Raw genomic sequence first — 16,000 nt, 5'->3', positions numbered from 1 at the left:
CTTCTCTTATTACTCCGAAGAAAATATTTATTATTGTTCCACGAAATATGAAAAAAATGGTTGAACTTGGCAAGACGAAATAGCAACTATAACAAATAATGATACTCTTTTCCAGTTTTATTAATATAAACAGAGAGTAGGTAATCGTGGAAAGAATGCTGCCGGCACATAATTAAGAACACACAGAATCCTCATTCATCCATACAGTGCATTTCGCCCAAAAACAGAGAAGACGTCGCGAACAGGTCTCACTTCACACCGCGGAATGTTGCTAGCTTATAAACTTTTCCGTTTTCCTCATTTTATGGTAAACGCTTTAAACATTAGGGGTAAAATAATTACTGGCAACTGCTAAATGAATGAAGTGACTAACCTGTTCCAGAAACAGCTACTACTAAAGTGGAGTGGTTTTTGATACTTCAATATTAGTCTATTCTGTATGTTCTTAATTCTTAGAACAAAATTAAGTTAAATTAAAACTAAGATAAATTGAGAACAAAGTTAAGTTACTGGCTTACGGACAGATGACGTCACGCACAGGCAACGGTGTTTCGTTGGGAGTGAACCACAGATTAAAATTACGACTATTTTTAAGTTTTATTGGCTGATTTAAAATTATAAATAAATGTTATTTTGCTAAAATATTATTTGGATCGTCCAAATAATATTTTAGCAAAATGTTTCATGTTGCAAACATTCTTTATATACATTTTTTTTTGTAATTTGTGTCCGGTTGCATATTGAATGATAGATTTTGACATTTTAGGGTTTACTGCTCAGGTATATTAGGTCTATTAATTAAAAATCAAGTTAGTCGAATTTTACTGTAAAAAACACTGACCTCTATTACTAAAGTGTAAGAGAAGTCAGTGTTATAAATAATGGTCTTGCTCAGTGGGAGAAGAGTTAACTCAAATTAAATTACCGTAGAAAGAGGATACAAACACGTGTTATGGGTGATTAAAAACCATATATTATTTATTGTATTATATATATTTTTAGATTGATTAAATATTACGAAAGGAGTTGCGCATTTTACTTATAGGTAGACTACTCCAGATATTGGTTAAAATCTTTATAGTTATGTACAGAAATATTTGAAAGATACGGACATTGTACTATGCAGACAAGACTTACAACAATCAATAGCTTATAACATAGGATATCGGTACTCCAACTGTATTCCGCTTACACAGCATTAAATGTGAAGTAAAATGCATATAAAAGACGTATGAATAAACATCATACCATCGCAATGAATTTTTGGTCTGCCAAAAAGAGGAATTATTTCATGGTACGCCCAAGTAAATTATTTCAATTAATTGATTGCAACACTATTTAAAATAAAGTAAAAATACTTGATGGTCTTTGATAACTGACAACAATAACATAACAAAGTATGAAGTAGTATCACCCATTTAGAATTATAGTATATGAGGATATGAGGATATTATGAGGATATTTACAATAATGATTGATAACTATTTACACGCTGACTTCGATGTTATGTACATTAGCGAAAATATACCTGGTCCATCAGAACCAACCCTGGAGGCTGAGGAACTAGCGAAAAACTTCAATTCTCAAATAACGCATTGCTGTAAATGCAATTCCAAATGCTTGCCAGATAGTTGTGAGTGTCTTGAAATATCTGGCGGTGCAAATTACAGGTTGTTGGACCAACAGCATTCAAATTCAAGGGTTTATGTAATGAATGTAAAAGGCAATGTACATTCTAACTCATACCCAGTTGTTGAATGCAATGATTTGTGTAAATGTAAAGACAGTTGTGGTAATAGACTTGTTCAGTATGGACCGATAAAAACACTTTATGTTAAATCAACACAGAATAAACTAAAGGGGCTGGGCTTGTTCACAAATACTCTAATATCACAAGGGTCGTTTGTATGTGAATATGCTGGGGAAGTTTTAACTAAAAAACAAGCTCTGTTTCGTTATAACAACAATGAAATGCACGGGAGAATGAATTATATTTTCTGTTTAAATGAACATGTTATTGGCAGAATTGTTCAAACTTATATTGATCCCAGTAGTTTTGGTAATATAGGTAGGTATATAAACCATAGCTGTTATCCAAATTGTGAAATAGTACCTGTAAGAGTTAATACACCTTTACCTAAACTCGCCGTGTTTAGTATAATGGATATACAACCTGATGCGGAAATAACTTTTGACTATGGTTCTGATGATGTTAACAATTGTGTGTCAAATGTTACTACAAGAAAGCCTTGTCTATGCAACAGTAGTCATTGCAAAGGTTTTATGCCCTACCTTCCTTGTTAAGTCTATTATATGGCAGGCAATAACTTAACTATCTGATTTAAATGTGAAACAGAATAGCTGTAAATGAGTGTATATATTATACATAAATGGATTACTGACAATCTGTGAAAAAGGCGAGCATTTCTGAAATTTAAGATGTGTTGGATCCCTGGCAGGTGCAATTTAGAGTTTATAATTTTGGAATATGGTGTGGTCTGTTGGGAGGTTTCAGCTCTGGCTAGTTACCACCCTACCAGTAAAGACTTGCCATCAAGCGATTTAGGAATCAGTTACAGTGCAGCATAGAAACTGATTTGGCGTATGGGTTTACTATTACTCCCATACCCCTGGTTTTGTTTTTTTACTGCATTATCACTTACCATCTGGTGAGATTGCAGATAAAGGCTAAGTTTAAAAAAAAATAGCTTTAACAATGTCACTGTCTGCACATCAATGTTGGCAACAGTCTTATTCCCTTCAAATTGCTTGGCTCAGGTTGCCTTTCCACCAGCACTGTGTTCCACCACAATTTAGTTAAACAGTGAGAGAGTTCAAGTCTAGGCTATGAAACTATGTCTGTTTCCCTAATTATAACTTGAATATCTTCTTACAACATCCCTAGCTCCCATCCTTAGGTCTCAATTCTCTATAAAAAACATAAGTTTTGTTAAAGACATTTCCATGAGTTTTATCTGAGCTCAGCTATGTAAATTAGGGTCCTTATTGGTTGATATCATAAACATCCTTAGCAATACACCTTATCACATCTCTGGTAGAATAGCAGCCTTAGGGTGTTACCGAAAAAAACTGCACTGGATCCCAACTATTATAGCTATAAAAATTTTAAGTTCCACGCACCCATTTAAGGAACTTGAGTAAAAGTTGTCTTAAAATGTAAACCTATGAAATTAAAAATAATGTGTTTATTATTTACAAAACAAAATAAATTTTTTCTGACATAAGTAGTGTTTTATTAGTATTTTCTATGGAGCTACCGTCCATAGTATTTTCTAATGTTGACCCATGTTGTGATTATTACGAAAAAAAATTACAATAAAAACCGAATTTTTACTTACAGAGTACCTACGCTACGCGTCATGTTAGGTAAGCAAGAAAATGTAAAGCAAGAAATTAATATTTTCTACACCATTTTTAAGCTGTACTAAAATTTAAAATTACTAAGTATAGATATACTATGTATGGTTATCAGTAATTTATAGTACTTAATAAGGACATCTAAAATACCATTATGCCCTGCCTTTTTGCGTCTTCTTTAGTTAAGCCCAGAGCCACTCCAATCACCTCTGAAAAAATGCAGTTATATCAAGTGTGGATAAATCATTGACGTATACAGATAAACAAAAAAGTTTGTTCCATTGCTTTTAGAGGCAAATAAAAATTAAAAATCTCAAGAAAAATTAATATGAAAATAGAATACGAATATGGTTTTTTAAAACCCACGGCAACCGTTAGTAGGGCTAACATTGCATTTCACTAGAAAATTATATATACCCACTAGCCGTCCCCGCCCGCTTCGCTGGGCGAATTTTCAAAGGAAATAAATTAAATTTTATTCATCATTTTTATTTTTTATTTTTTTGCTTTTTTGTTAATTTTTATTTTTTTTTATTTATATTTTTTTTTTGATTTTTTTTTAATTTTTATTTTTTTTATTTAGATTTTTTTTTTTGCTTTTTTTGTTAATTTTTATTTTTTTTTTCTGAAATTTAAAATATTTTTCGCATACATATCGACTAAAAATTGACTAAATACTGATCTAAAATAATGCAAATGATTGTGGTTATGCCGAACCATAATTCTAAAAGCGTAAAATGACATAGCTGATACAGTTTTATTTTGAATTGGCTGTCTAGAAACAGGATTGACTTGTGGAATATCTATTGAATATCCGTCATCTCCGTAACAAAAAATTAAAGGATATTGTAAACAATCATAAGAACGGTGTATTTCATTTATACGTTGAAGAGTATTGTTACGAAGATTAAGGACGATGTCTCTTTTATTAAATTCTTGCCCAACCTAATGGTTGGGCAAGAATTTAATAAAAGATACGGCAACTTCATTTGAAGTGGGTGCATTATATCTTCGCGTATGTTGATCAACAGGTTTTTTATCTGATCGTATAATAATTCTTAAATCAACACAATCACGTGGGACACATTCAATAGCCGATTTAAAATTTTGTACATAGATATTATTCTGATGAAGCATCAATTGAAGTTTTGTTATTAAATCGTTGTCAATATTATCGATATTGTTACATCTAGTTTGAGCTTGACGATTCAAGTCTTCTATGAAATAAACTTGTAAAAACTTTTCTTCATTTACTTCAACAGGATAAATACTACCAATAGTATGATAAACTTGTCCTTGAACTTTAAACGTAGGCATGTATGTATCATTAAAAATTTTAGAAGCTCTAAATGACGTCATTTGAAAAGCAGCATTATATCTCCGTATGTTTTCAAGAAAATGTTTGGACTTGGTGTGTAATCCTTTTATTAAATAGTAAAGTGGTTGAGGAGGTTGTAAAATTGGAGGTAGAGATACTTTTCCACCCAAACAACAAATTGAAGAACATTCATCTTTCCACCGTAACGCAGAACAATATGAGCAAATTAGTGACATCTTTCCAATATGGAAAGTAGAATCACTCTCATAACTAATTCTTATGTCATAATTAAATGCACTATTTTTTTTTTGCCTTCCCCATGAAGATTGATTTTATGGTCTAGAATCATTACTATTGTTGTTATTGTTGTTTCTGAAATTACTTGCATCATTATTATTATTATTATTGTTGTCATTGATATTATTTTCTCTAATTTCTTCATTATTTATATAGCTGTTGTTGACAATATTTTCGTCAATTGCTTCATCGACAAATTGTTGTGAACGTACTATTTTTTGTCTCTTCGTTTTACGTGTCGATCGGCCAATTTGAGCTTTTCTTTTTTTCGCCATAATTTCACTATTTTTACGCAATTTATAAATATTTAATATTCGATTTATAAATAAACTTATTATCACAAATGATAAATTAATATATATCTTATTAAAAGATATCTCCTTATCCACTTTTTCACCTACTCTTCCTTCTATGACTTCTTCGTCTTCTATCTCAGTTGATTCCGTCGCGATGTTATTTTCATCTGATGGGGTTGTATTAAAATTAAATTTATTTGTTATGTTTTATATAAGTATCTCAATCAACAAATAGAAAATTACTTTTTAATTTCCACTCCTGCTGTTGCCCGTTTAACCAAACGCATCATTCGTTCTTGTTCTTTTCTCTCAAAGTAAGTTCGTATTTCTTGAAAGTATAATAAAGCGTTGTAAATTCCGTCAATTAACGATTTCTAGATAAATTTAAATAATTGTTATTACATTCATAATTAACTCTTAAACTTTATCATCACTTTATTTTATTTTTTATGCACATTCACCTCTCTAATCTCTGCAAAGGAAAATTCACTTATATTATCGTATTCTTCAAAGCAACCAATCCCTTCATGGAATCTTCTGTCACTTAAAGTGATTCGGACTGTTGTGAAACATCCAATATAAGACTTTCTTGATTCTTTTTATAGTTAATGTCAAATTGTTAATAAAAATTTGTAATTTACAATTTAATTATATATCAATATATTTTACAAATCATTACTTACCTAAAGTTTGAGCTTTTATCTCATGAGATCAGTTTTTAGAACCAAACACATAGTCAGCACACAAACATAAACTTTCAATACTTTCTCTGTCTGACATTTTTATTTCACTTCTCAACCGCTTATGAACTGACGTTTTATCATAAAATTAATAAGGTTAAATAAAAACAAATGAAATTAATTAAATTAAAAAAAAAAAAAACAATTGACTTTAACCTTTTCTATTTAAACAATTAAAAAATAATCATTTGGAGTCTGTAGAAGTTACAGTTTGGTAACATAAATTTAATATTCTCACACCCACCCCCCCAATCCCTATTGGAAATAGAATTTCGTAAAATCCTATTTGAGATGATTTCTGCATGACCAATAAAAGATTACTACCAAATTTAAAGTCTATAGAGGTTACAGTTTGGAAATAGAAATTTCACATTTTAACACCCACCACCGCAATCTTTTTTGGCGGTGGGTTGTTGTAAAATCCGCTCTTAAATCATTTCTGCATCACATATAGACGACTCTAGCTAAATTTGGAGCCTGTAGGAGCTACGGCTTAAAAAATAAAAATTTTCATTGTTAAATCACCCCCGCAACCCCCTGTGGGGTGAGCTACCGTAAAATTCGTTCATAGACTATTTCTACATCTCTTACAGAAGATTCCTACCAAATTTGGAATTTATAGGAGCTATAGTTTAAAAACGGGAATTGTTCATTGTTAACGCCCCCGCAATCCCTTTGGGGAATGAATTTCTTAAAATCCGTTTTTAGTTGACCTCTACATAACGAAAGTAATATTCCTACCAAGTTTCACATTTCTAAGTCCTATAGTTCCCAAGATTTCGTGATGAGTAACTATAGAAATTGGAATACTTCGATTATCATCGAAATTTTTAACGTTTTAGCAGACTTTTTTAAAATTTTCTTACATATAAACACTCTCATGACAATTCTGAAGACAACAAAAAAAAAATTAACCCAATCGGTCCAGCTTTCTCAAGTGATACTCGATCATAGATACGGCATTTTATTTTTATCAAAAAATGAAAGTGGGTGTGCAGGGGTGCGTGGGAGTTAGTGGGTGGATGCGTGGAAGTTTGTAAGTAGATTTTTAGCTGAATGTAAAAGAACATTATCCGTTCAGTAAACTCCGTTGAAATCCATGAAAACAAAAGAATCAAGAGAAAACGTTTTTATTAGCGGGATAAATGTTCATAAAAGTAAAACAGCAATAAAAAAATGAAGGAACGTTAGAATTCGAAAAATAAATAGCCATAAACCATCTAGGAAAAATTTCGCATCGAATGGTGGTAGTTTCATGTCGATACGATCAGTGGTTTAAGCGTGATTGAGCCTCAAAGGAACACCATTTTCATTATATATAATTATATAGATTATCTCGTCTTAAAAATACGAGGTAACTGGTAGTTAATTATCTCGTGCAATGCGAGCAATGTGTAGGTGCAAGTTATCTCTATCTATGCAAATTTTCGCCAAGATCTGTTCATGATCGTTGCTGTGGTTGAGGCGAATATATATACCTTCGCAGTTCTATCTAATACTAGTGAAGATAAAATATATAATTATAGGTGGGTATATTATCACTATGAACTCTACTGGCTTACTACAGGGCACGAGACTTAGAGTACGGCTTAAGACGTGGTCCGCCTCGCTGGTCTAGTGTGGACTGATAGACTTCACACACCTTTTGAGAACTTTATGAAGAAAGCTAAGGAATGCAGGTTTTCTTACGATGTTTACCTACACCGTTCTTTATCTACGTCGCGTTCCTCATTGCTGAGGGTCGTGACCCCTTCCACTTACAACCTTTCGGACGATTTTGTGCCATTTGACTCTGCTTTTAGCAATGTTTAAAGCAATATGCACTTTGGTGTCGAGAGCAGTGCGGATTTGATCCGACCAATGAATCGGGCTACGTCCTCGAGGTCTCTTTCCTTCCACTTGCCAGTGACCACTATCTTTTCAAGATCGTCTCCATCTCTTCTTGCAATGTGAACGAAGTACTCGAGAATCCTCTGAAGACAGGGGTTTGATAGCCTTCTTGTAATTTTGAGCTGTCTGAGTATCGATGCGTTGGTCCTGTGTGCCGTCCACGGGATTCGCAGCATTCTCCTCCAGCACCAACACCGTTAAGGCAAGTGATACTCAATTGCTTTTTTATAAACATAGCTCCTAAAAGTTACATGCCAGGGATTGAACTCAGTCCCATCGAAAGAGTGGTCGAAGTCTTACTAGTGTACCTATCCGGTATCACCGCTATCATATAACATTTAACTATAGTATCGATATAACACCTTATAAATTGTGCAGAAGGTCAAATAGATATTCAAGATCAGCAGGTACCTATCTATTCAATTTGCCCTCCCAATAATTGCATTCGCATCGCAGTGCAGTGCCAATAGGTACGAGTGGTTAACGTACACTAAATGCAATTTGTATAGGATGTCAGTATTTTCATAAGGAGCTTAAGCGAATTTTTTGCCAAATTAGCTGTGATAAATTTCTAAACGAAGATCCCTATTGCTTATCTCTTTCCATCGATGATTATAAATTCCTGTTTAAACTATTTTATATTTTTAAGTAGTTATTTATCGCTTAAACCGGTCTGGAAGCTGCCGCCGGGAAAGGTCTATGGCCTAAGATATACGAGTACCTGCCCACCTATTTACTTCCACTGATATTTACATTCAGGGGTCGTGGTCCGATTATTCTTTCCAACCAGTTGGACTTAAGGTCTTCGTTGTAAAATGTGTAAATTAAAACCGAAATATTACTTTAAAGGAGTTACATTTATTTACTCTTTCTGAGTTGAGAGCTCAGAAAGAGTAAAGAAATATATGTAACTCCTACTAAAAGAAATCAGATTCAACCGTAACATAACGTGCAAAAGTAAAGTCTAAGATTATTATCATTTTATAAGGTAGGAACGTGACGCGTAGCGTAGGTACTATGCACGTGTCAGTCTTTTATCTTAAATAGGGTTGTCAGAAGTAAACACTTCGAATGTTTTGAATTCTTTTGTATAGAAAAATAAATATGCTTCTATTGATCTAATACTTCCTAGTATTAGATCAAATAGTATTAGATCAGGGTGATTACTTAAGTAATATACTTATGCACCCTTCAACAGTACCTATTTCGTAATTCGGTTACAATTTGTATGTACCTAACGTGACGCGTAGCGTAGGTACTCTGACGTGTCGGTCATTTATTTTCAATAGGGTGGTGATAAGTAATATGCATCTTTTAATATACTTATGCACCTTTCAACATATTTCGTAATTCGGTTACACGTTCTATACTGTATAGCAGTAGCTCCTATCGAGCTTAAACGAAAAATTTCTCTAACGTTGGTTATCCATCTATTTATTGAGTTTAGTCAAAGTTGCTTACCCAGCCCAATCGGCTTGTATTTGGTTTTGCTAGAAGGCCACAAATCTTTTGATTATCTGTAGTAGGTAATTTTTGTTAAGGAATTAAAGTAGGTAATGTGAAATTGGCCCTAGATCCCGCGGGTAGTTTGCGATTGGCAATGTTTACGTGATTAAAAGGTTTGAATTTTAAAATACTGGGTGATTAAAACTCCAGGAATAAGAATACGTAGGTTTATTATTTGCGTACTCAGTCGGTAGCTGAAATATGTTGAAAAAAGTTTACCTTATCGCTATATGGACTATCTATCGTACATAATATAATAGATTTGAACAGTTTGTTGGCTTATTTTATTTTTTATTATATTTAGTAGGTTTACTTACAGACGCACTAATACAGCCGTTTTTTTTTTAATTTTGACTACTCTATTTAACTGTAAAGTTTTCTTAAAAGTAAATACAACATATGAAAATAAATAATAAGTTACAGTTATATTAAAAACAAGAAGTAAAAATGTAGATGAGAACAATATATAATATCTAACACCAATAAGGGAAAGAAAAGGTACTGTGAACGAGACTGAGACTTATTTGGAACTACCAGTACTATTAAGAAAACTATGCGTTAGGGAGCACATTTATCGAGGATAATTATAAGTATAGATTATTGAGGAAGATTGCAAACTCTAGGTATACAATGCTCCGACCCGCAGTTTACGCAGGTAAAACCACGGGGTATAGCTAGCAGGGTTATGGCAGGGGTACCGCAGGGTTGCGTGATGTCTCCTTTGCTCTTTTCATGTATAATAATATAAAGGTGTTTTAGCATGAAGAAACGTATTGCAGGAATGACATTCTATGATATGTATAATATGTAATGAAATGTAGGTTCATTCTTCCTAAAGCTAACTTTAATTTCTCGAAGCGCAACGGTTCGTTTTGAAGAAGAAGTTGAATTGAAGGAAATACATCAGTAGTTAGTCAGTAGATATCAGTAGCGCAACGGTTCGTACCTAAGCTTAGCTTGGGTACGAACAAAGAATATAAACTTTTGATTATTACGGAAGTTACTGAATCGTGAACTGAATTGGACAGTAAAAATAATTGGACGTATCATATCTTGAAGGTGTCTATTATTCTAGTTTAAATTTTTTATTAACATTTGTTTAAGGTAATTTTTATTAGTTGTTTTTAAATAATACTATCTAATTGTTAGTTACCTACCTACGAAAAGTTACTTATGTCAGTTTTCGATAACGACGAACAAGGTAATGCCTAAATAAGTAACGCCTAATGTAATCCTACTTCCTAGGCATACATCAACCTTTAACCAATAGTTATCGCCTAAGAGTTGGTGAAACGTTTTTTTTCTGTAGATATCGCCTAAATCCTAAATTGGGCTTTCGATTTAGGCGATATCTACAGATTATTCCTACTTTTAGTGAAAACTGTCATTAAATATATTAACAGAATTAATATGAAATGAAATGAAATTTAATATGTTAACTTTTTTCCTAGAACGTACGTAAAAAGAAGCTTAAGCCTGTGTATATATATAATTCTTTCGCATTTCTTTATAAATGTAACCTAAAACGTCTTCGAAACCACCGCAGCGAGGCATATAATATGTTTATTGAAAAAGGTCGGCTGACAAAAATCGCTAATAAGCGATATAATGAGGGCCCTCTTTGCATTCTTCTTCTATTTTTTGAGTTTCTGTTCTTCCTTTATTTTTTTAAAATCTAAGTTGACAGTAGGAACGTGCCCATAACGACTGATATTGATCATTAGATACTTGGATGTTCGTAAAAACCCTCTATTATTTATATTAATCATCTGTTATTTATTTACTACATCTATGGAGGGTAGAGGTAAGGAGAGTCATCTTATATGGGAGAAAAGTTGAAAAAGTGTCCAGTGTATGCGCTAAATAACAGTTCAAAAATCCTCCACAATGGCGCTGGTGGATGCACAGGGTATGGTATGAATGTAGCAATCGTAGATGAATTGAAGTATGCCGAGTTAAAAAATTTAATGTCATTATCGACTAAAGTAGTTAATTATTGAGAATTTCAACAACTTACGTTGTACAAAATATTGTGGTAAATATAAACTTACTTCCTTGTATCTCCATACTTCCTTGTTTATTTTTCAAGCCTACTCTAACAATATTTATATTTGGCGCTTCTTTTAAGAGTTACCCTGATGCAAATGTGGCGCCATCCTAATTTAATACATTTTGACGACACTTTTTCATATACACAGATGACTCTCCTTACCTCTACCCTCCATAACTACATCAATGTATTAACACTTATTGCAATAAACAGAAGAATATTATAATAATCATTCATAATTGTTTTTGTTGCTCGACAGTGATCACATTTCAGGCAACACCAAATTATATGTTCCTACTAAGTTTCTTAGAACGAACTGAGGACAGGCCGCGCGGTTTTTACCATGTTTTATACATATAGGTAACGCTAGTGACGTTTGGTTGTTTGTGGACTCTCCGTATGACATGCGTTTTTTTATAGACAATAGGCTATTGTTGTATACCTATAGGCAACTGTTTTAATGGAAAAGATCGTCGAAGAAAAAGTCAATTAAATTTAAATTTTTATATTATTAGTTATACTACACCATTGATTAATTTCTTAACAAGGGTGCTTGGAACAAGGGTGCTTGAAAGCAGGCAGCTCCGATCTCATCTCTAAAAATTCTAAAGATTTTTAAACTGTAAAATTATGTTGAGAACGAGCAATCTGCTGTGGTTCTTCCTTTCTTCTTATCGGTAGAATCTGCTACCGAACCGGTGGTGGAGTCACTACAAACGGATTGAGTTGACTTTACGAATAATAATACAAAGAAGCGGTGATAGCCTAAGAGGTAAGACATCGGCATTCCTTTTGAGGGGACCTTGTACAGTACTTTTTAGAGTTACGTGCGTGTTCTGCAATTTAATATCACTTAACGGTGAAGAAAAACATGGACAGGAAACCTGCACGCCTGAGTTCTCCATAATGTTCACAAAGTCGTTTGAAGTTTACCAATTCGCACTGGGCCAGCGTGGTGGACTATGGTCTAAACTCTTTTCATTCTGAGGGGAGACCTGTGCCCTGTATTGGACCGGTAATGGGTTATGAGAATGAGGGAGGCAACGAGTATTTAAATAAAATATAACTTCACTGATGCTTGCAGGTTTCTTCTGTATAGAATATGCCTTTAAGCCAATTCTAGAGCAAAAACACCATACGTCGACGTTGATACAATGTGTGTAAAGATGCCGTATATGATAATTTTAAAAACAGATGATTTTATTATCCTATAATATTTGCTTTCAAGTAAAGATGCGTGGTTCGTATAGTGTTATTTGGTATAGCTTGTGCGTTGTGGAAAGTCCGACCGTAAATAACAAACAACCGTATACAGTTTATATAATGTATGGGTAGATATAACCACAGTCGTTCGACTCCCGACAAGTACCGCGCCGTCCGACGGAGGGGATACACGTCTGCCGGTCGTCCATTAGCCTCTGTTATTTAGTTACTTACCTTCCACCAGGGACTGGATGCAGAACGTGCCAGAGCTTAAGTGGAAATTGCTGCAATCATCTCGTTGAGCGTAAACAAACCAGTGAGTACCATTGGTCATTCATTACCTTTTATGTAACACCAAGCCGGCCGGTGATCTTGTTATTGCATTAATGTTTACAATAAATACCTACATAACTGGTTACGAAGCTACCAATTATATTTATCTTAAAAAGAACTTAGTGAGTAGGTAACTATCTTAGTCTTATAATAACAATGTAACTGGGCGGAATTAATTAAATTTTAATTGGATGAAGCTTTATCTATTCATTATAAAGAAACTGGATGTTTTGAAACAATCGCAACTTCATTTTTGTTTTCTGAATATAAAAGTACGCTTAGCATTGAATGGAAACGCTGTTAGGCAACTACTATTATGAATGTGTCTGTTGGTTTGTTCCCTTTACACGCGGAAACGGATCAATTGATTGACGTGATTTTTTGCATAGTGATAGTTTATGGACCGTAGTGATATAGATTAGGCCAATTTTTATTCCAGATGCTTAGTTTCAATAGGTTAGACCTTAAGTACAACTCAGTTATTATTTACTAGTATCAACGAGTAAAAAGTGACACGCCCAAAGTTTAATTCTCATACCAGCAAAGGACACCAGCTGGGCTTCTTATTTGAGTTAGCAATAAGTTAGCGACGAAATTTACTTAACTTACTTTTACTGCAGAACACGTATTCTTTAAGACAAAGGTCTGGGTCAAAACTACCTGTTTTTTTGTACAATGCGAAAGTGTGTTTGTTTTTTTGATTTATTGGTTAGACTTGTTCTGAGACTATATGGGCCTTAGAACTAGGCCTCAATTTTGTTTGTGGTCTGGACTGGTTACCAGCGTGGTAGCAAAGATGCGTCCTCCGCTGAAATAACGAAATTAATATAAGACTGTATGATACCTAGATTTACAGAAGAATATCCCTAAACACCAGTCAGAAACTTATTTAACATATCTACAATATTATAGTAAATATAAATAGTAATATAATAATATAGTAATGCCGCTGTTGGAATTCTTCTTCTATGTAAATGCTCAAATATCTTATGGTATTCGTGAATGCAATTATTGCGTATTTTAATTACAAACACAAGAAAATATGCAGACCACCGAATACATAAAATTATGGCATAATGATTTATTTATATCTCCTAAAAATATAGGCGATATAATTTTTTTATTGCACGAGAAGATTTCTCCCTAAACGGCTTCTACGCGACATCGCTTGGTGGCACGTCTTTGTCGATTGGGTGGTGACCAGCCACGGCAAAAGCCTACCAGATCAGACCAGAGAAAATTCTGAAATTATAAATTCCCAAATATCGGCTAGTTGGGTACCGAACCTAGCTCCCACTTAACACAGCCGCCGCTGCGCCGGGAGGTCGTTCTGTGGTTCAAGGCAGACTAGGTTACTTCCTCTACTACCTTTGCAACGAACACGATTGCCAACAAATTCGCGGGTTCAGCTAAAATAACAAAGTTTTATCGTCTTTCAAAAGGTCAAGTTTAGTGGAAGGTTGTTAAGATGTTTATGGTTCCAAGCATTTTTAGAAGATAAATAGTGCTAAGTTTATTTTGAAAGACAACGGGAAAGAATTGTGTTTTATTGATTTTCAATGCAGTTCTTATGAAATGTATTTAAATGAAAATAAATAAATAAATAAATATACTACGACAATACACATATCGCCATCTAGCCCCAAAGTAAGCGTAGCTTGTGCTATGGGCACTAAGATGACTGATGAATATTTTTATGAATAACATACATAAATACTTAGATTATACATATAAACACCCAGACACTGAAAAACATTCATGCTCATCACACAAACATTTTCCAGTAGTAGGAATCGAACCCATGGCCTTGGGCTCAGAAAGCAGGGTGGCTGCGAACTACGCCAATCAGCCGTCAATATCGGTATTACGGAGCTGTTTCTGGCCTGCTATATACGAAATACAAATATCAACCAAGGCTGAGGTTGATGTTCATCATCGACATTATGACGTCACTATCATTGTATCACGGTGTTTGTCATGGAGAAGGATATAACCAAGATTTAACGTAGTTTTCCTGTCGATAGTCTACTTTAGGTATTTTCGAGTGCTAGCCCGCTACCATTTTAGACTGCATCTTCCCTGACCACCAGGTTAACTTAACTTCAGATTTTGGAGCACCGTCGCAAGGTTGCCTGCTTTTCGGTATTCTATAAGATATATTCCGGACAGTGTGCTCAAGAACTGTTTGATCTAGTTCTCCCCTCACCTTTTTACCATCGTATCGCGGGGAACCGTAAGTATCTTTATACCTACGTGGTTGATATACCACAGACGCGTACGAAGCGCTGTGCATCTTCGTTTCTGATTCGTACCGCAAGGATCTGGAATGCTCTTCCAGCTTTCATTTTCCGCAGTAGGTACCTAAAATATGAGTACCTTCAAATCTAGAGCGAATAGGCATCTTCTAGGCCAGCGCGCTCCAACTTACGCTGCATCATAGCATACAGCAGTCAAAAGCTCGTCTATAAAAATAAAAAGGGTGGGATTGGAGTCAAGAGCTAACTTGAAACTAGAGCGATTTTGTAAACAAAGTGTGTGTAAAATGTTAGGCCAGGTGCAGAAATATAGTTTATTCTAGAAGTACTTATCTATAATTAATGTCTCATTGCTGGGCATGGGCCCTTCATCTTTTGAAGAGATAGGAAGATATAGTTATGTCTTACTACACCGCTCCAAAGGAGGCTGTCGGGCTTTAACGATTATAATCACATGTAAGACATTATTACTGAGACGTGTACTTTGGGGCGCGGGGATTTTCTTAATTTAAGGCTGGTATTGAGACTTTATTAACAGAAAACCCAATGGGTATTTATCGACAGTTTTGTTCATTGTAGCACGGTGAGGGTTACGTCAGCACACCTCTCATCTTCAATTGATCCCATCCCGCAGGGGTCTTGTAATTTTTTTTTTTTAGTAATAACTTATTTATTTATTTTCCGAATACCACTAGGCAGTGACGTGCATACAGGGTATGTACAGGGTATGCAGA

The 16,000-nt window shown here is 34.2% G+C and overlaps 2 protein-coding genes across 19 annotated transcripts in view; both read left to right on the top strand.

Moving 5' to 3' along the window:
* Nucleotides 1-1,172: 1,172 nt before the first annotated feature.
* On the top strand, nucleotides 1,173-3,228 carry LOC120623461 (histone-lysine N-methyltransferase SETMAR). The gene has a single exon (XM_039889496.1). It carries the CDS (start codon nucleotides 1,453-1,455, stop codon nucleotides 2,302-2,304), a length of 852 nt encoding a protein of 283 aa, XP_039745430.1. The 5' UTR covers nucleotides 1,173-1,452; the 3' UTR covers nucleotides 2,305-3,228.
* Nucleotides 3,229-12,825: 9,597 nt separating this feature from the next.
* Nucleotides 12,826-16,000, top strand: part of LOC120623275 (inter-alpha-trypsin inhibitor heavy chain H4-like) — a 35,232-nt gene continuing 32,057 nt past the window's right edge. For all 18 annotated transcript variants that reach the window (XM_039889199.1, XM_039889213.1, XM_039889217.1 and 15 more), the window contains exon 1: nucleotides 12,826-12,994. The gene's annotated coding sequence lies outside the window, so the exon portion shown is untranslated. The remainder of the gene's footprint in view (nucleotides 12,995-16,000) is intronic.

The sequence above is a fragment of the Pararge aegeria genome, chromosome 4 (assembly GCF_905163445.1).
Source record: "Pararge aegeria chromosome 4, ilParAegt1.1, whole genome shotgun sequence".
Lineage (NCBI taxonomy): Eukaryota > Metazoa > Arthropoda > Insecta > Lepidoptera > Nymphalidae > Pararge > Pararge aegeria.
The sequence above is the reverse complement of the archived record's forward strand: the minus strand, read 5'-3'. Positions and strand labels throughout refer to the sequence as shown.

What these genes read in the sequence shown, in the direction of transcription:
- LOC120623461 (XM_039889496.1), top strand. Translation starts at nt 1,453, where the DNA reads ATGAGGATATTTACAATAATGATTGATAACTATTTACACGCTGACTTC.